Source organism: Lipotes vexillifer, unplaced genomic scaffold (assembly GCF_000442215.2).
Source record: "Lipotes vexillifer unplaced genomic scaffold, Lipotes_vexillifer_v1.1 scaffold496, whole genome shotgun sequence".
Lineage (NCBI taxonomy): Eukaryota > Metazoa > Chordata > Mammalia > Artiodactyla > Lipotidae > Lipotes > Lipotes vexillifer.
Genome location: NW_006786690.1, coordinates 5,689,541 through 5,715,971, shown reverse-complemented (window position 1 = coordinate 5,715,971; position 26,431 = coordinate 5,689,541). Strand labels below are relative to the sequence as shown.

Here is a 26,431-nt window from a genome sequence, read left to right as displayed (position 1 = left end):
CCCCCTCCCTTCCTTCCTTCCTCCCTCTCTCTCTGTCTCTCTCTCTCTTCCTCCCTCCCTCCCTCCTTTCTCTCCTTCCTTCCTCTCTCTCTCTTTTTCTTCTGGCAGTGCCATGTTGTGCAGCTTGTGGGATCTTAGTTCTCTGACCAGGGATTGAACCCACGCCCCCTGCAGTGGAAGCGTAGAGTCCTAACCACTGGACCGCCAGGGAAGTCCCTGGTCTGTCTTCATTAGGGGTTTCTGACCAGTCATGAAAACATATGGCGGCTGCTCCCTAGGTAGCTGGGGATGGGGATGGGAAGGAGAATTTTCCTGTACTCTGTTCACTTTTGCGTACTCAGTCACATGAATGTAATTCCTATTGAAGCAGAAATTCCATTGTGCCTATAAAAAAAGGGTCCTTATTCTTTAAAAGTTTGGTGGGTTAAGGTCTACCAGAGTTTCTCTCTGAGTTGGGATGCTTTTCATCTCCTCAGTCTTCCCTGGTTGGGCACGTGCTGGCACGTGAGGCCTGTGCCAGCAGGGAGGGGCTGTCCCGTCCTGGATGCCCACAGCTCCCCACCCGGCTGCAGTGCCTCCCCTGAGCCCACCTAGGAGGCGGGCCTCCGGGGAGCAGCAGTTCGCCCGAAAACACCCACGGCCACCCTTCTGTGTGCACTGGGCAGTGCGGCCAGCCTTGGGCGCCCCCCCGACGCCCAAGTCCATCCACGGCTGACTGGAAGGTGCCCAGGAAGAAGACTCATTCTGCTCAGGGTGACGGGGCCCGGGTCAGTGTGGGCCTCCGCACAGGGAGGGCTCTGCTTCTGATCCCAGACTTTCTGTTGGTCCTTCCAGAACACAGCCCTCCTCACACACAAACACGCCCCCTGAGGAAATGGGAGTAGCAACGTAGAGAAACATCTTCCCTGTAAATAGGGCCCTTGTCCCACTCCCAGACGCCCAGAGACATATACCTGTGACAGACAGCCCCACATAGATACATACAGACATTCCCACCTACACAGAGATGTGCACGCATACACACACATACACACTCACTCAGACAACCTGACACACGTCAGCAGACAGACAGACTCCATGATCCAGCTGGTCGAGGTGGCTGGAGGTATGAGGTGGCTGGGCCCTGGTGGCAGCTGAGAGCTGGGGCAGAAGCCAGGGGCACAGGCTGGTGGCAGGGGCAGGAGGAGATGGGGGCAGGGGGCAGGGATAGGAGATGGGGGGTAGGGGGCAGAGGTAGGAGATGGGGGTCAGGGGCAGGGGCAGGAGACAGGGGCAGGGGCAGAGGAGATGGGGGCAGGGGGCAGGGGCAGGAGGAGATGGGGCATAGGGGTTTACCTTCTCGATCAGCTCCATCAGGGGTTTGGCCTTGAGCTCCTCAATCCTGCTTTCGTTCATACATGCACGGTAGTATACCTGGGCCTTCCTTTCTGCCTCACTTACACTGGCCGTGGAGTTTTCTGGAACGACAAGGGAGAGCAGTTTGCAACACACCCCCATTTGCACACTGGGTGGCCCTGGGCGAGTCCCTCTTGGAGCCTCGGTGTTCTCAGCTGTGACAAGAGCTGGGACTTGGGCCTGTCAGTGCAGGTGAGGAACCGCCACGGTGGGCATCTGACCACCGTGGGCAGACTGGAGGGCTCCTCATTCGCTGAGCACAGGTAAGGAGAGGAGACTGTGTTTCTCCCCGTCTGTTGGATGGGTTCTCAGACGTGTCCCTGGCCTGGCAGCACGGGCCACCCAACGGGAGGACAGTCTGCTTTCCCTGCCAGCTAGCGTGTGACCCAGATACCCTCGCCCGGTGTGGGGGACAGAGACCTGTCTTTTTTTTCAGATCCCAGAGAACCTTTCTTGTGGTAAAGACGGGGCTTGGACGGAAGCTTTAAGGCCTCGTTCATTACAAACTGACTCTCTGCTTCTTCCTCAGAGGGGCTGGGCATGTTCATCAGACTGAGAGCCTGACTCAGAGGCCCTTTGCCATGTCCCTTCCCGTCCCCCACAAGCAGCAACTCAGTTCCTGACACGGGGACACCCGGGAGCCTCTGTCCCTTCTCCTTGTCCTTGGTGCCCTGGCCGGGATGCCACCCGCTGAGGCCACGCTCCTGCACGGGCACAAGTGGGGGCAGTGTCCCATCTGCAGCCAGGGCACAGAGGATCCGCCTTTCTCTCAGAGCCCTGCTCCAGACCCCCACCCCGCCGGGCCCCCGGTTCCCTCTGCTCCCGCCCCGCCTTGGGGAACTCCTCACTGCTCTGGCTACTTTTCCTCATTTCATTCTCATCCCTCCTGGACCCCGAAACCCCTTCCTTTGCTTTCCTTTTCCGGCAGAGCTTTATCCATTCATTCACTAAGTGGGTACTAGCTGCTCACTCTGTGTTAGGCTCTGTGCCAGCTCTGGGGACACAAAAGACAACGTCCCTGTCTCCATGGAGCTTCCTTTCCAGTGTGAGGACACAAGTAACAAGTAAACACATGAAGAAAGAGCTCCCCTTGGCCTTCTGCATAGGATACTGTCAAACCCCACTCAGCCTTCAAGGCCTCTCAGAGGCCATCTTGCCTATGAAGCTTCTCCTGAGAGGTTCATTCACGAAGGGCCTCAACACTGAGCACCTACTGGGTGCCAGGCACTGGGCTGGCCACTAGGTTTTATGGACACGAGTAAGACCCGCTCCTGCCTCCAGGGAGCTCATGGTCAAATGGTGACACATACATTCAAAGATATGACCCCAAGACAAGATAGTGCTTTGACTAACGCAAATGGTTCTGGAACCCAGAGAAAAGTCACGCCCTTTAGTGGAGTGGGGAGGGGAGGGGCGGGGGTGGGGGGCGTTTCTCCAGAGGACGTTCTACAATTTGAGCTGGTTCTGAAAGATGAAAAGTTACCCACCAGGTAGAAATGAGGGGAAAGGGTACTGGGTTTGGGGGGGAGTGGACAGTATGAGGAAAAGCAAGGAAGCATAAAAGGGCATGGGAGAAAAGAAATGTTTGGTGTAGCCTGTTTCAAAGAGGCTGGAGTCATTTCCTGACCAGCCTAATTAGCTTTCCCAGCCCCTCTCCCGAGAGCTCCTCTGCCCCCCCAGTTCTTACCATGAACAGCATCACGGGTGTCAATGGTCAGAGGGCATCAGACCCCGTCTTGCTGCAGTCAGGGTGACTGCCCTCAACAGGGGATGGGACAAGCCTGGGGCTAGTTGAAGGGAGATACAGAGACAGATGTCCAGGGGCCTGCGTGCTGAGGGTCTGTGGAGGGCACACACAGCCCTGGAGACCACAGGCAACCACTGCTGAGCCCCGGAAACACCCGAGTGTGCCCCAGGCCCTACTGGAGCATGAGAAGAGCATTCTGGAGGGGGAGCGCAGACGCGGGGAGAGCTGAACTTCACCCTGCTTCTCAGACTCACGGAGCACGACATGAGGGAAAGTAAAACCCCTCCCAGGGGCCTGTTTCTCTGACAACACCCACCCCCAGCGGCTAGGCTTTATTTATTTATTTATTTTCCACATCTTTATTGGAGTATAATCACTTTACGATGGTGTGTTAGTTTCTGCTGTATAACAAAGTGAATCAGCTATATCACCTAGGCTTTTGAAGAATCATCGCTGCTCACCAGACTCCAGAAGCAGCATCCGACTCTGGCCATGACCCTGAAATGCCAGGCCAGTGTCGGGGGAGGCGTGTCCTGTGTGCTCTGGCCCACGAAAGGGCCTGGTATCTCTCTCCTCCATGGCTCCAAGGCCACCAAGATAAGAGGCCCAAAGAAAGACTCCCAAGGAACACCCCGGCTGTGTTGATTACAGCGAGTTCCAGGCGGAACCCCCGTGCCCCAACACCTGTACACAAGCCCCATATGATCGCTGAGAGGAGGGGGAATGCATCGCCTCCCTCTCTCCTTCACTGTCAAGGTCAAACTTCCTTCCTTTCAGCTCCACACCCTGGCTGTTACCTCCGCTTGTTTTCCCACAAATGTTTAGTAAGTTCTGAAGGTTTGGAGGCTGCCGGGCTGGGTGTGGGGAGGCAGTAGGCAACACGGCCACGGGCACGGGGCCAGCCTGGCGGGCCAGGCAGACAGCGGTGCAAGCATCGCAGGGCATCTGATTATACGTGGGGCGACTGCTATAAGGAGAAAGTCCAGGGGGCCTGGAGAGGATGGCAGGGGGAGGCCTGGGAACTCCCTGCCGGAGCCCTGGGGATGAAGGATGAGTTGCACGTGGAGCGGCAGCGGGGGCTGTGCTGGGGCTGCCTCACCCTAGTCCATATACTAGTCGCCCCTGTTCCCCTAGCACCGGCGGGCACAAGCGATGCTTGATGAAAGAACAGAGCTCAGGATCTGCTTCTGATGAGGAAGGATGCCCTATCTGGGGGACGAGAGGGTGATGAGCCCGGTACCGCTGGAGGCTTGCACGGGGAGGAAATGAGGCAGGTGGGGCAGGAAGGGACAGGAGTGTGAGCCCCACCAGGGGTTAGCACGTGTCCTCCCCCTCCCTCACCCCGGCTTCCCACGCTGACGCTGGCTGGGGCAGGAGCCCCAGGAGCAGGTAAAGCTCCTCCACTGCCCCACAGCCGCCCCCTGGCTCCTGTGCCCATCGGGACAACCCATGGCACATTCTCCACCTCCTCTCCTTCCTCCTCACTCACAGGGCACCTACTACCTGGCAGGCTCCTTGGGGGACAGGAACCGAAGCGAGATGGCCAGGTAAGAGGCTGCTGCAACAGACCAGGTGAGCAGTGGAGTGATGGTGGGGGCTTGGGCCAGGGTGACAGCACAGAAGCGGTGAGAAGCAGGGGGAACGTGAGATGAACAGGAGTCAAGATGCTGCCAGCCTTCCTCGGCCTGAGCAAGGGGGTGCTAAGATGCAGAAACTGCGGATGGAGGGTAGGCTCGGGGACTGGAATAAGCAGTTCGGTTTTAGATGTTTTAAGTTTGAGATGTCTATTAAACATCCAAGTGGAACCCTGGGGGGAGTTTATAGAGCTGTTGTCTTGAATACTTTCAGTTCAAATAGGCACATACACATTCCTTAAAATTGCCTAGAAGGCCCTATAGCATGCATTCTCAACTGGGGCAATATCGCTTCTAAAGGCGGGGAGAGAATTAGTTCTTGGATGGCAGAAACATCTTACTCTTTTTTTTTTGGCCACACCACACCGCATGCAGGATCTTAGTAGTTCCCCGACCAGGGACTGAACCCATGCCCTCTGCAGTGGAAGTGTGGGGTCTTAACCACTGGACCGCTAAGGAAGTCCCCAGAAACATCTTATTCTTTTTATGCATACACAGAGTACAGAAACAAGCATACAGTATATCCGTGGTATTAAAATTTTAGGGAGGAAGCAGTCATTAAAAAAGGTTGAGAGACACTGTCCTGGATGATCTGGGCCCTGCCACCTCCTGGCTGCCAGCTCTAGCCTGTCTTCCGTTCCTCCCCTCTCGATTCCATGCTCCTACCCCAGGGCCACCGTGCTCACTGTTCCTCCTGCCGGCCACTCTCTTCCCCTCACATCCTTGTGGTCTGTTCTCTCCCTTAATTCAAGCTTCTGCTCAAATGTCCCCTTCTCTGCAGGCCCATCCTTCCTGATCACCGTGGCTACCATGACCTCTCCCTTCTCTGGCCCTGCACCCTACTTGATTTTCTTCAAGGCCCTAACTGTTCACAACCATGTTATCTATTAACTCATTTATTTGTTTATTGTCTGTCTCCCCTGTGAGAATGTAAGTTCCACACACAAAAAGGACTGTTATTCCTCACAGGATCCTAGGCACCTAGGGATGCTGGCACACAGTTAGTGGACAGTATGTAACTGTTGAAAGAGTGAATGAAGGTGTGTCCGGGAGTGCCACAGAGAAAGGCATCCATCACTTCAGCCTGAGCGAGGAGGCTGGGTTTCAGAGTGAAGTCAGGCACAGTTAATTTTCTCCTGAGGAAAAGCTTGCTTTCCTTTAAGACACCCCCCCCCCCCACCGCGTTTACTTCTCAGAAGTAGGGAACAGCCTGGGAGGAATGGACAGGGCAGCATCCAGGACCCGGCAGGGGGCCACATTTTTGAGATGGTGGCACTTCCAGGGCCCCAGTGGTCTGGAAACGATATGGCAGCCCAGGACCACATAATAGGACTCCCAACTGCCTGGGTACTTCCTTTTAGGGACCCCAAATTCCAGAAACTTCCTCAGTCACTTCCCCAAAGTCCCAGAGAGGAAAGGCAGCATATATACCATTTAATCGACCCTCTTCTTCCTCTGGGAGTTTTTACTGGAACATCATCTCCCACATCACTCCTGGGGAGGAAACAAATGCTCCAGCAGCTGGGAGGCTACAGAGATGGGGGTTCCTGGGATTCTGTGGCACTGCCACCGCCCCCCACTCTGTGCTGCAGCCAGACCGGCTGGCCAGGAGCCTGTGGGGCCCCGACTCCACATCAGGGCAGGACCAGCGTTTGTTTTAGATAAAACCACAGGCACAGTTCAGACAATCACAGGCCTCAGGAGCCCCATCCGGTGAGGGTAAGAGGGGGAGCTGATAAGGCAGTGCCTTTTTCTGTAGAATAACAAAAATCATGATAAGACCATTCCCATTTACTGGTGACTACTGCTCGTCAGGCTGTGTGCCGGGATCTTTTCATCACCACACTGACACCCTGAGGTGGATACGGTCACCCTGTTTCATACAGAAGGAAAACGAGGTCCAGGGAGACGAAGGAACTCGCCTATGGAGGCGGAGCTAATGGGCGGCACGCCGGAATTTGAACCCACGCATTTTTAAGCCTCCCGGAGAAAACCAGCTAGTTCCTCTGTGTGTGGGTATGGCTGCATGTGTGTATCTTGTCACAGCCGTTTCCACCAGTGGGTGCCAATTTATAGGCAAGAAGCTGGGTAACCGGTCCAAGGTCACACAAGTGAGTGGCTGAGGCCAGAGCAGAGGCCTAAGCTCTCTCTGCTTCCCTTTCCTCTTCTGCAGGTTGGCTTGGAAAACCACAGGGAGATCTGAAGCAGTCCAGCCACCCCTAAGAAGCCCTGGATACCCACGCCCATCCTTGGATCAATTTATCAATCAGTCCATCTCACCACTCCCCAAGCATGAAAGAAAAAGGAAGGCCTGCTGCTGCAGGCGTGATACTGGATAGAAAGCATTTCAGATGCAGAGCTTGTCTGTAGAATTTCCAATGTGTACAGGAAGATGAAACTACATTAGCCAGTAAATACTGGAAAAAGATCAAAATGAAAATAGAAGAGATGTCGCAGCGTGACATGATGAACTGCCAAGTCACTGACACATGGACAAATTTAATGCTACTGGAATGATTCTTTGTATTTCTCAGGGAGACTGGTGTCAGGAGTAGAAGAAAAGGGAAACCACTAACGTTTTCTTTATGGAATCTGTGTTACTTGAATTGTTACAACAAGCAGGCATCCATCTTTTTTTTTTGCGTGATTAATCTTAGAATATAAAATGTAGTAAATATGACAAGTACACGAAATATAACTGTAGCTCAAGCCCGGAGAGGCCCTTGGGTATCCACAGAAGGCATAACGGGAGAAGCAGGTTTGACAAAAGTCTTGAAGGACTGGGAGGTATTCCAGATGGCAGAATAGTCTGTACTAAAAGCCCTAAGGCAAGGCCCAGCCTAAGGGTTGACGGGTCCAGCTGTATCTTTCCCCTGATGAAGTGAGGACACTCTTGTCTCCCCAGAGCCTACGAGGACAGCCCAAGCTGGCAGCTTGGGTGGATGGCAGAGTGTCTTTTGGGAGAGGCATCTGTGTCTCATGCAGCTGAGGTCACCCCCGTCCAGCCAGCAGGCAGCCAGAACATGCCATGATGGCACCTGGCCCAGTTCAACCCACCTGCTACAGATCTGCCTGGATTTCCTCTGAGGGTGCCGGAGTAAACTCACTGTTCACAGAAAGAAGTGGCTTGCCCAAGGTCACACGGCAAGTTGATGGTAATAGCTGCCCTGCCTGGCCAGCTGACACAATCCTTATGCCTCTGAATTGTGCTTCTTCTCCTAGAGAAGCCGCTCCCCAAGCCAGCCTGGACAGCAGGGCACCCTTGTGTGCTCCAATCCCCACCAGCTCCAGCTCCCTCCTGAGGCCTGCTGGCTGCTGACCCCTTTGTCTTGGGGGAGCTGAAACCAGCCTGGCCTTAAGCCCAAGAATGCACTGGCCCACACTCCTGCATATTTTGGTCACCCACTCACCTACTTCCTGCCTCTTTGGGAGTTTCCAGGTATCAAAGTCCCAGGTATCAAGGCTCATAAATGAGGTGCCATATCCAGACTGGTTTCCGGGAGTGAGCCCGGGGAGAGGGGATGCCAGGATATGTTGTGGGGAAGCTCTCAGTCACTACGACATGAGGTGACCCCAACTACTGTGTTCATCAGGCCTTGGCCAGGTCTCGCCTGGCCTGGAGAACAATAACAAGCAGCCTGGGGGGAAAGGAGGTTGGCAAACCATACCTGTGGGCTGCCCTATGACCTCTGTGTGCACAGCAGAATCAGTAAAGAAAGAATATAGGTCTGAGGCCTCACAGGTCTGGAACTGAATTCCAGCTCCACCATTTCCTAGGAAATATGTTTCCTTTGTATTTGTGAGTCTCATCTGTAAAATGGGCATATACTCCATGGCGTGAATAAAATAATACAAGTAAACAACCCAGCATGGTCATGGATACACCCTATCCCTCCTTTCCTAATAAGAGGCTCTATCAGTGCTTCTATAAGAAATAAAATAAGCAATAATTACTCTTTCTTCAACCACCCAATTAATCCCTAGAACACACCTGCCAATGATCGGAGTTAGTTCCCACTTCATAGGTGAAGGGCTGAGGCAGGCTGACCAGCCTCTCTGTAGTCACACAGCTTGTAGGGAGATGTCTGGGCTGGAGCTCATCCACCACCACCGAGAAGGGCAGTCCTACTCTGCCGAGCACCTACTAGGTGCCAGACTCTGTGCTAAGCACTCTGACCCATCACAGTGAGACAATACCCAGAGTAACCTTGAGTGTTAGGTGACACCGTTATTCCCATTTCACAGATAGTGAAACTAAGTTGTAGAGAAGCCGGGTCACTCGTCCAAGGCCACACGTGATAAGCTAGCATGCTAGGGCTCCTGATACCACCGGGCCCCGGCCCCGGGGTCAGGGTTCTGGCTGCTCCGTGCCTGGCTCAGTGCACTCCCCCACCCCTACCTTGACCCTCAGGGACAGGGGGGATGTAAAGGCCAGAGCCCAGGACTGCTGCCAGCGGGGTAGAGGAGGGGGATGCGCTCGGTCCTGGCCTAGACCCAAGGTCTTCCTGATAAGACCCAAGATCCTCCTAGAAGCAGCAGGGTCAGGACCCATGGGGGCCCTACACAAGGGGCAGTTCTGGACCTGACTGGGGAGTTAGAGGGCCCGTCCGCCTTTCTCCCCCATCCCCTCTGGGTGCTAACTGCTTCCCCTGGCTGGAGTACCTCTTCATCCTGGACTGGCAGCGTATCCTTGGCAAAAAAGCTTAACTTTTCTAAGGTTCCTCATCCATAAAATGGGAACCACAGTTCCTAAGCCCCAGGGTAGCTGTGAGGATTAAGGAGGCAGTGGATATGATGAGCCTGGTACAGAGCACGGCACATAGCAGACACTCAGCAAATGCCAGCCTCTTTCCTTCTTTCCTTCAGACTCTCAGAGCTCTGTGCTTCCTGCAGGCTCTCCCCAACAAGATGGGCAGGGAGCCATACTGCCCCTGGCGCCTGGTGGAGGTGGTGTGGGACAGGGAAAGGACACGTGACCAGGAGTCAGGCAGTCCCAGCTCTGCCACCTGCTAGCCTGTCTTGAGGAGCTCTCTGGACTTCAGTTTCCTCATCTATCAAGCGGGGTGAGCAACAGTTTCCTAGCTCCTACCCTACAGGGTCACATAGGGTGATATCTACAAAAGAGCTCTGTAAACTGAAAAGTACTGGGCAAAGGTCAAGGGTAAATAATAATGGTAAAACCAACACAGACAGCAGCCACCACAATACACCTGGCCCAGGTAAAGCACTTTAAAGATATCTTCCCATTTAATTTTACAAACCTGGAGGAGGCATCGTTCCCCTTGTACTGATGAGGCAAGAGCCCAGAGAGGTTATGTAACTGACCCAAGATCACACAGTAAGTGGCAGAACCAGGACTTGAACCCAGGTCCTGGTGACTGAAGCAGAGGCACTAGCCCATCTCGTTAGCCTATCTGGACTGTTCTCCTGCTTTTGTTGATGTTCCCTGCGCAGTCCCTGGCTGTGTCTTTAGGTGCTGGGGAAGGGACATCCCTGAGTTCCAGTCTGGCTACCACAGACATATTTGCATTTAGTTCTGAAATAAAAGGCTGGGTCCCCTTGCAAAGGCACTCGGGTAGCACAAAGCACACAGGGGGCTTTGCTGCTCCTGACACATGGGGTTCCCTCAGCCCCGCCTTCACACACCACCCGGCTCTGTCCCTCAGGGAGACAAGCAGGGGGCTGCCAGGGGGCCCTGCCCAGCAGCTGCTGGGGGCCAAGAAGTGGTGGGTGGGTTTCACCTTGCAGCAGCCACGCCCCCTGGGGCTGAGGTGGGGAAAACAAGCAAAGGTCTCCTTAACCTAGTTTGCTTATTTCCACTTTCGTCTTAAAGACACAGTTGCCTGAAATTCATAATCATCAAATTAGACTCTTTTCCTATCTCATGGGAAGGTTTCTGTCCCTTTGGGAAGATCTGCCCCCTTTTAGGTATCTTCTCCAGTTGACCTACTTTTGAGTATCAAGATGCTTTTTTTTTTTAAACTGAATAAGTATTTGTCAAATCTAAGTTCTGTCATTGATGGATTAATTGACTGGCTTTTCATGACCTAGCCTCTCCCAGCATTTAGGGTCCCAGGATGGGGCAGGGGTCAGCAGGAGACAGGTATGGTGAAGGTCTCGGCCCTGAAGGGCTTAAGTCGGGACCTCTATAAGTTACAGCACAGGGTGTTTTGATTCCACATGGAGAAGCACCCAACAGGCAGATGTTAATTCAACAGACATTAACTAAAGATACAACTTCAAACAAGACCAACATGGGATTCTAACCTGAGGATGAAACAACCAACAACAAGGTCAGCTAGACGTGCTGAAGGCCTAACAAGGTATAAAGAGAAGAACTTCGGTTATAGATGGCTTATCACGCAAGCTCGATTACCACGAGGCCAAGGAAGACTTCTGCCTACAATGAATAACTCTCAGATAAAACCGTTGTTAGAACTTTGATCAGCTCACAACCTTAAAATCTGATCTAGTGTGCTCAGCGTTCATTCCTTTTGCTCATAACTTGCAAAACTCAGGGTCAGTACTAGTCAAAACCTAAGGAACAGCTTAAAGCCAGAAGAGCAATGACCACAGCTACCAGTTCTTGTGCACCTACTACATGCCACACATACCACGTCAATGCTTCACACAGGTGCTCACTCGTTCTCGAACCTCTGCAGTTTGGGTATTATTAATCCTGTTCTCATAGATGAAGAAAGTAAGGCTCAGAGTAAGTGACTTGCTCAGGATCATGCACCGAATGGTGGGGCACATTTAACCCAGTCTCACCTACTCCACAGCCCTTCGTCTCCCCATCCTGCCAAGCTCTTCCTCCAACCAGGCCTGGCCAGGTAGGTCCAGCGGACAGCTGTCCTCTGCAGCCCGTCCTCTGGCCCCGCTGCCGGGGGCTTACCGAGGAGGTGCTTGATGATGGCTTGGTTGTGTTCCCAGAGGTTGCTGAAGGTCCCCCAGCGCGAGTGGCCGTCGGGCACGGGGTTGGCTTTGATCCAGCCGCCACAGGCATAGGTGAAGAAGTCCTGGCAGGGGTCCACCGCAGGGTCCATGGAGCTCAAGATGGAGCTGGTCACCGAGATGCAGGCGTCACTTAGGCACACCGAGCGGCTTCCTGGCAGGGGTCAAGGAAAAGAGGCCAGTGAAGGGAAGGCAGGGAAGAGGCTATGGCAATACAGTGCAGGTGACCTGGGGCTCTGGGGTGCCATGTCTCACCCCAGCCCTGACCAAACAGATTTGGAACTGGACAGTCACTAGACCACTATGGAGAAAAGATTTCAGGAGATTTACGATCTCCTGATGTGTAAAATTAGACTTCTGTCTAGCTGCCTAAAATCCTTTCTATGGCTTTGAAAATTATCCTGAACCAAGGTGCTTCTTTTAATCAGTCCTTCCTTCCACAAATATTCACTGATTTTTTTTATTATTCCCTGATGTTCAACAAATTTATTTGCTCATTCATGCATTCATTTATTCAACAAAATAATTACTGAGTATCTTCCAGGTTCTTTGCAGAATGTGTGTCTGTGTGTGTGTGTGTGTGTGTGGTGTGTGTGTGGTATGTGTATGGTGTGTGTGGTGTATGTGTGTGTGGTGTGTGTGTGGTATGTGTGGTGTGTATGTGGTGTGTGTGTGTGTGGTATGTGTGGTGTGTGTGTGTGATGTGTGATGTGTGTGTGGTGTGTGTGGTATGTGTGGTGTGTGTGTGTGTGGTATGTGTGTGTGTGGTATGTGTGTGGTGTGTGTGTGGTGTGTGTGTGGTGTGTGCATGGTGTGTGTGGTGTATGTGTGTGTGGTGTGTGTGTGTTATGTGCGGTGTGTGCACGGTGTGTGTGTGTGTGTGTATGTGTGGTGGTGGGGATATAAAAGGCATAGCCCTTTCCTCCAAGAGTTAATAATTTAGTTGGGGATATACACATTATACAAGAAAAGTAAAAAGACAACAGTAGGAGAAATGTCTGTCATTTATTCTACCAACATAGACCAAGGATATTTAGTCCATGCCAAATGGGTGATGCAGACAATACGGTGCCGGGACTCAGGAAGAAAGAAAGAGTCTTAGGAATAGAAGGAGCTATGAAAAATCATTCCCACTGAGTACAAGGCAGCAGAGTTATCTCATTGAATCTTCAAAAAAACAAAAATGAAACAACCCTAAGAGATCACTTTAAGGCCATCTTTACATAAAAGGAAACTGGGGCACAGAGAGACTAAGTACCCTGTTCAGTGGCCACTGGGTTTGAACCCCAGCCTCTCTCTGTTATGGGCCTGGAAGGGAGCCCTCCCGGTGATGACTGGCCCAGGAGGCAGGGCAGCCCCATTTGTCAGGTGCTGCCATGAGGAGGGATGGGAGCTGGCGCAGGTGGGCAGTATGGAGGGCTGCCAAATCCTCCAAGTGCCCCCAAAACACAGTGCACAGAGGAACCAGCTTCCTTTGAGCCAGTTCTCACAGGACATGGGGCAGAGGCAAGAGGAGGGGGCCGGACTCCCGAGGCGAGGTTGGTCTGTGGGCTCAAGCAAAGGAAGCAAACGGTGGGCAGCCTTAGCCACGGCCCAGCCCCAGGTGACGAGATGAAGCTGACTGCAAGAGATGGAGGCTTATGACTAAGCACACGGGCCCAGCCGCACCGCCTGTTGACCCAAGCTGACCGGCAACAAGAGGGACCGGTTCCTGATACGGGGGCGACACCCCCGTTGGAGGATGAGGACGCCGAGGCTCTGAGCAAGTGAACGGAACAAGGTCGCTCTGTGGTGTGGGAGCGCCCAGGCTGACCCCAGTCCAGGCTGCTTCGGCAACGCCAAGGCCGGGGTTTTCCCACTTTCCCTCACCACCCCTTGGCCAGTCGTGCCAGGGGCTGCTGAAGCCCTTCTGGTGCGTTCAGTTCCCCACTGCACAGGGAGGAAGGCAGCAAGGCAGGAGTCAGGGGCTGTTTCTCAGACCTGGGTTCAAATCCCAGCTTTCTGCTTCTGGCCTCGCGCAAGGGGCCTGGTCTCTCTGAGGGTCGGTTTCTCCATCTGGAGATGAGGCAGGATGGCACAACCAGTTTCACGGTGATGATGATTTCATGGCTGGGCGGGGGCTCAGCTCCCTGGAGTCTTAGGGCCCAGGGTTCCCAGGCCAATCCTCAGACAGCAGAAGAGAATGCATGGGCTGGCAGGGCGGTCTTCCTCTCACTCGGAGACACAATGCCAGCTGGGGCTGGGCAGCCTGTGTGCTTATTAACATCTGATGACAAACCCAAAGTCCTGAAGGCTGACAAAGGGCTCAGAACAGTCGCACAACAGCACAAAAAATCAGGGCGACTCTATGTCGAGGTAGTTAACTTGTTTTGAGATGACGGTACAACAATTAAAGATTATTGAGCCCTTAGGCATGAAAATAGAGAAAGGAAATGGCAGGGGACATGGCACCATTTAAAATATCTCTAAATGAGATCTTTGAGTTGCATGCCCCACTTCCCGACTAAGGGAATGTACCAGAATCTTTATGGGGGCAGGGGATGGAGGGAAAGAATTTCTGTGTAGTTTGAAAAAGCCTATTCACTATTATGATATAACTTCATATCTGGAAAAGGAAAAGAATACCTATTGTTTTTATACAACAAACTGCAGGAAGTAAAGCTTGACAAATACTTGGCTGGTGGGAAAACCCAGAAGCCAGCTGTTAAGAGGGTGATTCTCAGGGAGCAAGACACATCAGAATGTGTGTGTGTGTGTGTGTGTGTGTGTGTGTGTGTGTGTGTGTGTGTGTGTGTGTGTTTGTGTGTGTGTGTGTGTGTTTGTGTGTGTGAGTCAGAGAGAGAGGTATTTGTAGTTATCATAGGGGGACTTGGTTTTAAAACAAAATAAGAACCCAGCCCCCAGGAATCAGTCTGAGAGGCTTGAATTCTTCACTAAGGACCTAATCTGCTAGGCACACTGCAAGGTACCCAGCTGGTACTTAAGCAATAATCACTTGATTATTTAACTATTACTGGTTTGTAGATGCTTTACCAACTATCCTTGGCCTAGCAGGTGCTTAATGTACATTTGATTAATTAATTCATGGTTTCCAGGCCCCCCTAATCTCCTGTCAACACCTTCAAAACTCAGCTCAGGCTCCCTCTCCTCGGGGAAAACTTCCCAGACCCTCATCCTTCTCTGTGCCCCTTGGCTGCCTGGGTGTCCGCTATCTGGGCACAGACCATGCTATGTCATGGCTGTCTCCTTGTCTACATCCCCCACTAGAATGTGAGCCTGAGGGTAGAGCCAGAATCTTACTTGCATTTATAGCTCCTTTGCCCAGCATTGAACTTGGCACCTAGCAGCTATCCAATACATGTTTGTTTGTTTTTTTTGCAGTACACGGGCCTCTCACTGTTGTGGCCTCTCCCGCTGCGGAGCACAGGCTCCGGATGCGCAGGCTCAGCGGCCATGGATCACGGGCCCAGCCGCGCCGCGGCATGTGCGACCTTCCCGGACCGGGGCACGAACCTGTGTCCCCTGCATCCACAGGCGGACTCCCAACCACTGCGCCACCAGGGAAGCCCCCCAGTACGTTTGTTGAATGAATGAATGGCTGAGTGAATAAAAGAGCTTTGTCCAGGCCTTGGTCACCACCTGTGGATGCAGAAAATATTTCTTCCCTTTAGGACGTGCATGATCCATCGAGCAGGTCCCAGATCTAGCTCACAGACACTTGTCTAGATGGTGCCTGGCCTTGACACTAAGTAAGACACTTCAGAATATTTTCCAGAGAATTTATCGTTTGCTTTGCTGTCACTGCTTGCAAAGCATCTGTAAGTTTCTGGAAAGGATGTTGCAGCAGGAAGGTGGATAAATATGTATTTAAGTGCCCAGACATAACTTAAAGGTGAGTCTTTCAGAATCATCAGAATTTGCATTGACTGATGTTTGCACAGATGTGGCTGATGCCAGCCAGCACCTGCTGCTGGGTAATGAGGTTATTGTCAATATCTGGGGAGGCCTCTGCTTTCCCAGGCCCAGGCAGCTGATAAAGACACATGAATTGGCTCAAGGGTCACCGGATCCCTGGCCCAGCTCCACCCTGGGGGAAGAATTCCCCTCACCCAGGTCCAGCCTGAGGAAAACCCTTCTGCAGCCCCGAGGTGGAAGGGACAGACAGAAGCAGGATTCCTCCCTGCGGGCCCCACCTGGCAATGACAGTGTTTGGGGCCCAATCACTAGAAGCCAGGCCCTGGAAACAGCCTAATCTCAGGGCAATACTGCCTGCTGGAGTCTAGCCTGCTCCCCATTCACAGGGCCAAGAGCCGGGCAGACGAGGCTGGCTAGGGCCTATACTTCCCGGCAGGGTGTTCTGAACTAAACCTGATTTAGGATGAAGCAAGATGGCGGCTGCAGCAGGACTTCCCTGGTGGTCCAGTGGTTAAGGCTAAGGCTCCGCGTTTCCAATGCAGTGGGAGCGTGTTCGATCCCTGGTCGGGGAACTAAGATCCCACATGCCTTGTGGTGTGGCCAAAAAAAAAAAAAAAAAAAAAAAAAAGGAAGATGGCAGCTGCAGGACTAGGGTGATCAGTAGAGAAAGGCTGTTCCCACTTAATCCTCCTTCTTGCTCTTTGTTCATTCAATCATTTACTTATTCATTTTGCAAAGTATTTGCACATCTATGGCATGCAGGCACTATGCTAAGCACATATGGTTAAGAAATCATAAATTAATTAATCAGATATGCATTAATCACCTGCTGTGCTAGGCGCATTTGGTAAAAATCTACAAATCATTAGTCAGTTAAACAATTAAGCGATTATTTCTTAGGTACCACTTAGGCACCTGACATAGATTAAGTTCTCATTAAATGTTTGTGGAAGGAATAATGAATGAATGAATGAGTGCTTGATCCAGGAGCGATGTAAGGATGACTCAGATGAAGTCCTGCCCTCCCTCCAGGCCCCCAAATCCCTTCCTCATTCCAGTGCAGCATGGCCACCCACGCAGGCCAGCAAATTCACAGTGGAGAAGGCTCAACAAAACCTGCAGCTGATGTTCCCTGATCCTGTGAAGGTTCACGATTGCTCTGATGGGATGAGTACCAGGTGACCACGTTGATGGGGTTAAACTCTTGGCAAAGCCCCAGAGGTTACTCAACCAGGTGGGCTACTGTCATCAGAAAGCTGGATCTTGGGGCCCAGGGGAGAGATCCTGGAATTGACTGGACTCCCATCCTTATTTTTAACTTGGATCTGCCCTTTCCAGGTCCATAAGAGCTTATGGATCATTGATTCTGTGTAAGGCACTTGCTACATATACTCAGCCAGACACAGAGAACCAGCCTCAGGCCACTGACAGTGGGATCGAAGTGGGGTCTGATTCTCTGTCCGTAGGACAGAGAAATGAGATGACAGGTACACAAAGGTCCCTGGCTCACAGAAGGACAGCTTTTCTGGGAGTACTAACCCACACTGGAGTGCACCATGAATTACAAAGCCTGAGCTCTGGGGCCCGCCAGCCCATGGTTGAACTCCAGCTGCCCCACTCCCTCTCGCACTAGCCACATGACCTTGGGCAAATTACTTAGCGCCACTGCCTCAGTTTCCTTGTGCGGAAAACAGGGCCAGAAGCAACCACACCTCACAGGGCTGCTGTGAGGAGGCAATGAGATTACATCCGTAAAGGAGAGGCCTGGTATTTGGTACATGGAAAGTATTCAGCAAACGGAAGCCATTATTGCCATTTTGTTGGAACTAAGGATGGAGGACAGGGCCAGCCCGTGTGTGGAACCAGCAAACATCCTAACAATAATAGTACCTGGAGCTAAGGCTAGAGAAGGCCTGTTGGGCACCAGGTATGTGATAGACATCATCTCGAATCCTCAGAGACATCCCCAAACTGAGCACTATTTTCTCCATTTAAAGTAGAGAAGACAGAAGCTCTGAGAGATTGAGTGACTTGTCCAAGGTCACATGGACAATAAGTTGCCAGGCCAGGATTTGAACTCATGTCCTTCTGACCCCAAAACCTTAACATCACCCATCTGCCCAGCTCCCAGGTCTTGGTCTGTTGCAGCAACCCCAGCCTCCAGACCCAGCTCTCTCCTTGGCCTCGGAGGCCAGTCCTGGCTTGAGCAGGGAAGCCCCCTTATACAAGTGGACAGAGCCTGGGGCAGGAGTGAGTGAAGCCCATCATGCAACACGGGTGCACCTACTTGTCCGGTACTGGATGCCTAGCGCTGCCAAGCAGGCCACCATTCCTGCCGCCAGAAGTGCCACCAGCATCACCAGCCGCTTCTCCAGCTGGGTCCGTGCGGCCCAGCACCTCTGGCCACTCCGGGGGCTTCGGAAGTTCACCTGTAGGGAAGGAGACAGGCGGGGCAAGGAGAACGTGAGCCCAGGGCCCCCACTACCCAGGAGGAGGGGGCTCCACGGCAGGACCCAGCCCTGGGGAGACATCAGGGCTGCCTGATGTCCCCTCATGCCTCAGGGGTGGTCCGGTTCCCGTGGAATCAGTCCTAATCCAGGAAAGGAACCACCACCCTGCTCGGCAGCTCAGATTCGCTGCTAAACATCCGAGTCAAGCAGTCAACCCAGCTGGGCTTGTGTTTTTTGTGTCACCTGATACGGGTAGAAGAAAAAAAAAAAGATCAGCTTTTCCCTGTTTCTCCAGTAAGGAGTTCAAAAAAACCCAGGATGTTTGGACTCGCAGGCATCCAGCAGACATCCAGCTGGGCTCTCTACAGAGCCCCAGCTTCAACAGGCCGGGGGGGGACACAACCCCCATGATGACACAACCACAGTGCATACTTCCCAGGGGCACAGACAGCCTTAGTTGTCGAAACCGTCATAAACCCATGAGGGCTGTGTTCTTAGTTTCTTTTTACAAATGAGGAAACCGAAGTCCGGAGAGGTGAGACCCTTGCCTCTCATCACACAGCTAAATGGGTAGAGCTCGGATTTGAGCCCAAGAGTATTAATTCTAGAGCCCGCCTGTGGGTCAGAGATTAGAGTCTTGGGAGATGTCAGGGGAGATGCAATGGAGAAATAGCTCCAGAAATAGTTGGAGCAGGTCCTCAAAGGGAGGAAAAAATGTCCTCAGCCTAACAGTCCAGCTAAACAGGAAAGGAGGCACAATGGGAGGAAGTGGAGGGCGTGACAGGGCCTTCCAGGCTGAGGAGGAACCCACCAGTCTATAGCACTCAGAGTCCTCGGCCCGGCCCTCAGACCCAAAGCCAGCTGGGGGCTCCCCTCTGTTCTACGAGGCGCTTCCTGCAAAAGCCAGGGCCGCAGGACAGGAAGGGTCCCCTGAAGGTGGGGTTCAGTTTAGTGACATTGTGGCCAACAGTCGAGCACCAACTCAGGGCCACATTGGAAAGACCGAGGGGAAAGACAGACTCCCTTGCTTTCAGCTGCTCACTGCCCAGCAGAGAGGCAGATAAAGAAACAGACTGGGGTGGGCAGAGGTTCAGTCTGGGAAGGCTTCCTAGAGGTGGGGATGCCTGGGCTGGGTCTTAAAGAATAACTAGAAGCTGGCCAGGTGAATGGGGAGGGGAAGGGAAAAGGGGGGCCTGGATCCTAAGGGGTGCTGTAAGCCAGGTGAAAGACTGGGGACTTCCTCCTGAGGGCTGGAGTGATACGATTAGATTTACCCTTTGGAAAAGCCAAGGTGGAAGGAGCAAGGCTTGGAGGGGGGCAGGCATGCAGGCAGGGAGACCCACAACCTGCCAGGAGGTGAAGGGGGTGATGTCAGGGGAGATGAGGAGACCCAGCCTCTGACCTGCAAGTGCCCCCCAACAGCTGAGGGGACGGCGGCCCCTCGGAGCAGGTCACAGCCTTCAGGGAGCCTCACACTGGTGCCTGGGGAATCTGAGGCTGGTCACCTTAGGGAAGGGCATTGAACAGTCTCACGGTTGTCACTGGCTATTTTGTGAACAGAAAATGACTGGGAGGGCTTCCCTGGTGGCTCAGTGGTTAAGAGTCCGCCTGCCGATGCAGGAGACACGGGTTCATGCCCGGGTCCAGGAGGATCCCACATGCTGCGGAGCGGCTGGGCCTGTGAGCCGTGGCCGCTGAGCCTGCGCATCCGGAGCCTGTGCTCCACAACGGGAGAGGCCACAGCAGTGAGAGGCCCACATACCGAAAAAAAAAAAAAAAGAAAGAAAATGACTGGGGGTTACTGCTCTAGAGAAAGAGGAAGACAAGAACTTTTTGTGGGAAAAAAAAAAAACAGATGGGTTCTACAACCGAGAAAAGGAACTTGAGGCTTGGTGACAATGCTGTGGAGGTCCGGGAGGCTCGGACACAGAAGTAGCCGTGTCAGGCGGGGGTCGGGGGGTCAGGGCGGGTCGCCTCCTGAAATCCCTTAAGAACCTTTTTAAAAATGTGAGACATGAAGATTCTGACCACGCTACTGGTGCAGACACAGCCTGGGATGATGCTGACATGCTCATAGCAATCGACATCTATAAAGTGCTTTTTCAGAGGCATCAATTCTCTCACGCAGTTTACTGTGGGCACCGGTATTTCAGAGGGTCTCCAAAGGATTTGCCTTGTCTGGGGATGCTGACATTTACTTTTCCTGGGCCCCTGAGCTGGTCTCACCTTCTGCCTCCCACTCTGGGCCTCTCAGTTCCCCCATTACCAAGGCTCAGCTCGTCGGGGGAGAGGGGTGAAAAGCTAAGAGATGGAGCGATCTTGGTGTAACAGGTACCCCGTCCACTCGGAGGCCAAGGATCACAGCCGTCAGGGCTGGGGAAGCAGAACACCCTCTCTTATGTGGACAGAGCAATTCTGAGGTGCAGGGAAGCTGAGGAGGTGAAAGGGAGAGAAAGAAGAAATAAAAGGGAGAGGATGAAAGACAAAGTGAGGGAAGGAAAAAAAGAGTAATCATGGCAGGTATTGTTTGAGGGCTTTCTGTGCTTCTGGCAGCACGTTCATTCTATTTTGTTGCTAGATGATGCTATTCTATCTTCACAACATCCCTAAGAGTACGTATGAGTACTAGCTCCAGAAGAAACACAGGAAGTGGGGCGAGGAGACAGCGTGAGAAAACCCACGTCCCTCCCGAACCCACAGCCTCAGCCGAGTGGCCACGCTGCCCCCCCAGGAGCCGCAAGCCGAGCTGAGCCTCATTGTTTAACGTCAAACAAACAGATGGTGTTCACTGCAAAACTTAAATAGAATTAAGTCAGAATTAAATTAAAAATTCATATTTCTAGGCAGAAATGGCAAACGGAATTTCAAAGTAGGGTTTTTAGCTTCTGTACTAATTCTTTGCTCGACTTGAGCTACCAGGTTGATGGGCCTCTTGGTTTCTGCACAAGCCTCATGTCTGAGGGCAGAAATCCAGAGGCATCCTCCCGCGGCAGGAGAAGTCACCGGGAGACTGCGCCGGGATCAAGAGGCCTCTCCAGGAGAGCCTGTCCAACTCCTGGGTGCAATGGACGGGGCTGGGGCTGTGGGTCTGAGCTGCTGTCTGGCTCTGTGCTGTCTCCTCCCTGAGCCCCTCTTGTCCCCGCCTTGCCTCCTTCAGAGCCGGCCTTTTGGAAATGAGGGCGTGCTGATCATGAGAGAAGGGTCTGCAGGGACGTGGAGGGTCGGGAGATTAGTGACGGGCAGCCCTCTTGGTCTCTGGAGAGGTAACAGGGAAGGGGCATCAGCTAGGGCGCAGAGCTGACGTCTGGAAGATGGGGTAAGGATGACCGTGAACGCTCAGCTCACTGGCAGGCTTAACATCCTAGCGACTGTTGTGTGAGGCAGAGAGAGAATGAAACAGAGAGGAAAGGATGCGCTGGCAAGACAGGTGGAGAGGGAGACCGAGAAGGAAACAGAGCTGGAGAATGAGAAAGAGGGAGGAACCGTCTAGCTGTCCAGCCCAGGAGTTCCCAGGGTTTCCAGAGCCAAGGGAACAAAGCCCTGATGAGGGATAGATATTCGGTTACAGAAGTGAGGGCCTGGTTCGGCCAGGTTCTGCAAGAACGAGTTCTGCAGGCGAGGATGGGACGCCATGCCCGGGGCCCAGGAGACAAGCCAGCAGAAGGGGCCGGGAGCCTGGCTTTCAGAGGAAGCAGGGGCTCCAGAGGGAAGGCAGAGTCTTTTCCTGAGTCACCGCCTGGCCCCCCAGTGACCTGGCTGAGTGGAGCAGCGAACAGGAGTCAGTCTGGCCAAAGTATTGGCAGGGAGTGCACCCGCTGCAGCCCGAAGGCCAGACCACTCCGTGAGGGCTGGCAGGGAGGTCTGGCTGCCTGCCTTGAAGTCAGCCTTTCAGAGCAGACAGACCAGGACAGCCTGGCCCTGCGTGATATCCTGCCTCCGTCAGGCTGTTAGGTTGGGGAAGTTTCTTCTAGCACAGTTTCTATATGGTGAGCTTCTGGCTGAGGCCACTGGGGCCAGGCCAGAGTGAAACTGTAATGCCCTCCTGTCCTCCCCATTTCCTTCCTGAGCCCTACCTGCCCCTCTGCCCCTGTGTCTGACTCTCTTCCAATGACTGAGAACAGCTTATAGTAGTACCTGTTGGGAGGGAGGGGACTCCTTATATCTAAACAGGATCAAAGTCTAGTATTTAGAAGACGCACTTTCCAGCTCTCTTTGCTTCCCAGAGAAACACCCAGCTGTTGATGACACGATGGCACTGGAGAAAGGGCACCAATCCGAGAAGTCAAAGGTCAGCCTTGACTTTCTCAAGATCCCTCGTGCGTCCCTGGGCAGCCTCTGGACCTCAGTCACCTATTTTTAAAATGAGGAAGTTGGATGAGGTGCCAGGACTGACCAGCTCAGATCCCAGAACAACTCGAAGGCCAGAAGCATAAAGATCTAACAGGCAGGTAGAGCTGAAAGGGTCTCCTGGTAAGCAAAGAGGTCTCTGTAAAGCACTCAGTGGGACTGTCTCTGAAATCACCTGCTAAAGACAGCTCTGTGCATGGCGGGGAGCGGGGGTAGAAAAATGAGAAAACCACCACTAAGAATTAAATATCTCAGCTTTCCTTTTTCTTGAAAAAATTGATTTTTAGGATTAACTGGATGAGTTTCAATGGTTTTGGTAAACAGCTGTGGCCCTCTGCTCCCCAGTTTAGGCTGCAAGTGTATCTTTAGCTATTTCTCTTTGAGCCACTGGGGTGTTGGGAGACCAGGCAGCCAGTTTGAGCAGAACAGAGGCAAAGCTATTATATTTAGGGCATCACTGAGATATCATGCCTGGTGAGTTTTGATAATGATCCCGATAACAACCAAATGCATTTTCTGTTGCATTATACATGGTGCTTTCACTTATATTGTCTCATTTCAATCTTTGCAACAGCTCTGAGAGGTGGATTAATATTAACCCCATCTTGCCAAAAAAAGCAGTTTAAGTGAGTAGTTTTCAGGTCTCAGAGCCCATGACAGGCGAAGCTGGGGCTCCGTGTTAGAGATGGGGCTCTCAATTCTGTATCAGTCCACAGTGACTCATTTTAGTTGACTGTAATTAACTTGTACCTCAAATATGAGATCAAGGGAAAGAAAAATCCTCTCTTTCAGGTGAGGTACAGGTAGAAATTTGCTCCAGCTAAATACAGCACTTTGTCAGCATGTTCAGGCAAAAAGGTGGCAGGTTTGGCTGAAAGATGCAAGTTTTCATTTACTAGCGTTGGTATCGACGACTTTGAAGTTCCGAGAACCAATGGGCTTCCAAACCTTAAAAAATCAAGTAGCTGATTTTTATAGCTGCCCATCAAGAGAGGGAGATTTGTGGGGACTGGGTCCATTTTAAAAAGCCTAAAATTGAGGGAGCAGCTGCGTTTCTAGCAATCACTCACAAGAAATTATTCGAAAGTCTAGAAAATGGTCACCCACAGTGTTACAGATATTGGGCCTACTGTCCAACTGTAGCAGATTGTGTAAATATACTTTTATACATTGGTACCGTAAAGTATTATGATTTTTATTGGTAGCATGTTTTGGAAGGATTTTTTTATTGTATTCTATTTTTTTGGTCCTACCACATGGCTTGCGGGATGTTAGTTCCCCAGCCAGGGACCAAACTTGGGCATTCGGCAGTGAAAGAGCCAAGTCCTAACCACTGGACCACCAGGGAATTCCCTGGAAGTGTTTTTAAAATTGAGGTACAGTTGATGTTTTCGAAGTTTTTAACAACATAGAAAAATGCTTATGAAGTGGCATTAAATGAAAAAAGCAGGACAAGATATTGGGTACTTAGAGTGAGCTCAACTATATTCTAAAATATATATAAGCAAATGTGAAAAACTAGAAGCAGTTATCTCTGAGTGGTGGGGTTACTGTTTCTTTGTAAATCTTTTTTTATACTTGACTCTTTTTTTTTTCCCCACAAATGAGCATGCAAAGTTTTTATATTGGAAAAAAATCCCTATAATTAAAAACATAAAATTAATAGAAAACTCTGCTTTGTAAGATGAGATAAATAGGTTCTTGACTCTTAGAAGAACAATTGTTAGCTAGTTCACATTTGCTTTAGGGAAGTCGGGGAGTCTCAAGGAAAGCCAGGCTGGGTACCCACAGAAATGCCTCCAAATCCTTGGGGCAAGCTTTCTGGCTTTTCCTGTAGTAAAAATGGGCGATTTACCCAGTTTGGCAGTTTGGTGTACTGCCAACCAGTGGCAGTTTGCACTCCAACCACATGATAGCTGTGTGATCACAGGAATGTCCCCAACCTCTCTGAGAGTCAGCTTTGTCATGTGTAACATAGCCACAGGGGCCTGTACCTCATGACCAGAAAAAAAAACAAGAATCCTAGCAGGCCCAGAAATATGCATTACATCCATGTTCTCTAACTCCATTTTAAAGATGAGGGAATTGCGACTTAAAGAGATTAAGCTGCTCACCCAAGATCACAAGTGGTGTCAAATTCAAAGCTGGGCCCCCCGGCTTCAGAGACTGGGCTGCCTCCACTCTGCCAGGCAGCCTCAGGCGGATGAATGTACTTTGTGGCCTGAAAAAAGGCTATACCCACGTGGGCTGCTGTTATGATGATGACAACACAGCATATTATTTTGTTGTGAATTCCGAAATCCTTCTGTGCTGATATATTTAGAACCTTCTGTGAAAGATGAGACTGAAAAAGATTGCTGATTAGATTCTGTTTTGATTTGGGAAGGGAAAAGTGCCTGCCACAGAAATCTAATTTCCTGCTGGATTTAGCCTCTTAAGAAGGGTCTATGGGGAAGAGGGTCTAGACAGACTGGGTTTGATTTCTCACTCCCAGATTTCTAGCTCTGTGACCTAAGGCAAATTGTCTCCCCTTTTGGAGCCTCAGTTTCCTCATCTGTAAGTGGGAACAGTAATCCCTATAGCTCATGGGGGTGGTCCTGAAATTAAGTGGGATGATGTAGGTAAAGGTGCTCTATTCCAGTGGGCAGACCACTTGGGATCATGAGTTTGGATCTCCCTGGGCCTATTTAACCAGCCTGGAGGAGGGACTCAGTCAACACTGTTTCCCTTTACTAATATTATTATCCCAGCTTCTAAGAGCCTGAGTAGGGTTGGGCCTGGCAGCCTGTTTCCACACACCCTAAGTTTGCCCTTCGGAGGCGTTGTGATTTGTTGTCAGTTCACTGGGCAGCCCCAAGACTCTCCTCAATGCCCCTCTTGGTCAACCCGGCAGAAGTCCTCCTGGACTGAGCTGCTCCAGCCTCTCTTTAAGCCGGTTTTTCGGAAGTCAGGTCACAGGGCCCCCTTGGGCAGCCTTCATGTTTCCAACTCACTCCCATCCACCTGCCTGAGTCCAAACCCAACCAGGGCCGAGGTCCTGGTCAGGACTGTCCCAACTCAGCCCCACGGGAAGAAGAGCAAAGGAAGCCACACTCACTGGTCTGCTGCCAGGCAGGGAGGCGGTGGGCATATTGGAATCCCACAGGGGCAGACCCCGGGTGGGGGAGGAATTGGGCTTCCTGAGTAGGCTGAAAGGGGCAGGGAAAGGGGGAGCAGAGGATGGGCTCCAACCCCCAGCAAACTCAGGGACTGGGGGGAAAGAGGAAGAACAGGGTAATGCCCACCAGACAGGGTGACCAACCACCCCAGCTGGCCGAGGACTGATGGGATTCCAGGGCTTTCCATGCTACAACCGGGACAGTTTTAGACTCTGCCAGTAAAGGGCTGTGTGACCCTGGGCAGGTCTCTCAGTACTCAGGGACGGCCTCTTCTGTGAAAAGAGAACTGGACCAGCTCACCTCTACAGGATGCTTCAACTCTGCCACCTGGCCTGTAGCCCCAGTAGCAGGGGGTCGGGAGGGTTTGAGGAGGTGCAGAGCTGGGGAGCGGAGGCCGGTGGGGGGAGTCCAACGCCTCAGGGGCACTTCTAATCCAGAAAGACTTTTTCCGACAAGGAGCCCAGAGCTGCCGGTCTGGCACTGGCCCCCTCCCTCCCGGCTGGCAGGATTGGGGCAGGGCGGGGGCGGCAACAGCGCGACTGCCCACCAGCCCTGGTGGGCCTGGGCTGAGGGCTCACAGAGGGCCTGGGTTCCTACCTGCAGGTGGTTTGGGTACACGTCACCCTCGGAGAGCGAGTCCACCAGGTCCTCCTCGTCCAGTGTAGCCCGCTTGTAGGTCGACATCTGCAAGGCCAAGTGCAGCACGGACTCTCTTAGCGCCTCCATGGCTCTCACGCCCGAATGGGGAAGCGGCCACCCGCCGCCTCCGCTGCCGTGCCCCGCCCCGGCCGGGACACCGAGACCGGCCCACGGACCGGCCCGCGGCGGGGG

The 26,431-nt window shown here is 52.4% G+C and overlaps 1 protein-coding gene across 2 annotated transcripts in view; it reads right to left on the bottom strand.

Annotated features, from left to right (window-relative positions):
- ECE1 (endothelin converting enzyme 1) overlaps positions 1-26,391 on the bottom strand; it is a 54,176-nt gene extending 27,785 nt beyond the window's left edge. Inside the window, exons 1-4 of one of the 2 annotated variants that reach the window (XM_007459217.1) lie at positions 26,198-26,391; positions 17,933-18,074; positions 11,672-11,884; positions 1,336-1,457 (exon numbers count right to left, since the gene is read on the bottom strand). In XM_007459217.1, the coding sequence (XP_007459279.1) occupies positions 1,336-1,457; positions 11,672-11,884; positions 17,933-18,074; positions 26,198-26,326 (606 nt within the window). In that variant the 5' untranslated portion in view covers positions 26,327-26,391. The remainder of the gene's footprint in view (positions 1-1,335; positions 1,458-11,671; positions 11,885-17,932; positions 18,075-26,197) is intronic. The other variant, XM_007459218.1, reaches the window with a different exon arrangement.
- Positions 26,392-26,431: the final 40 nt, after the last annotated feature.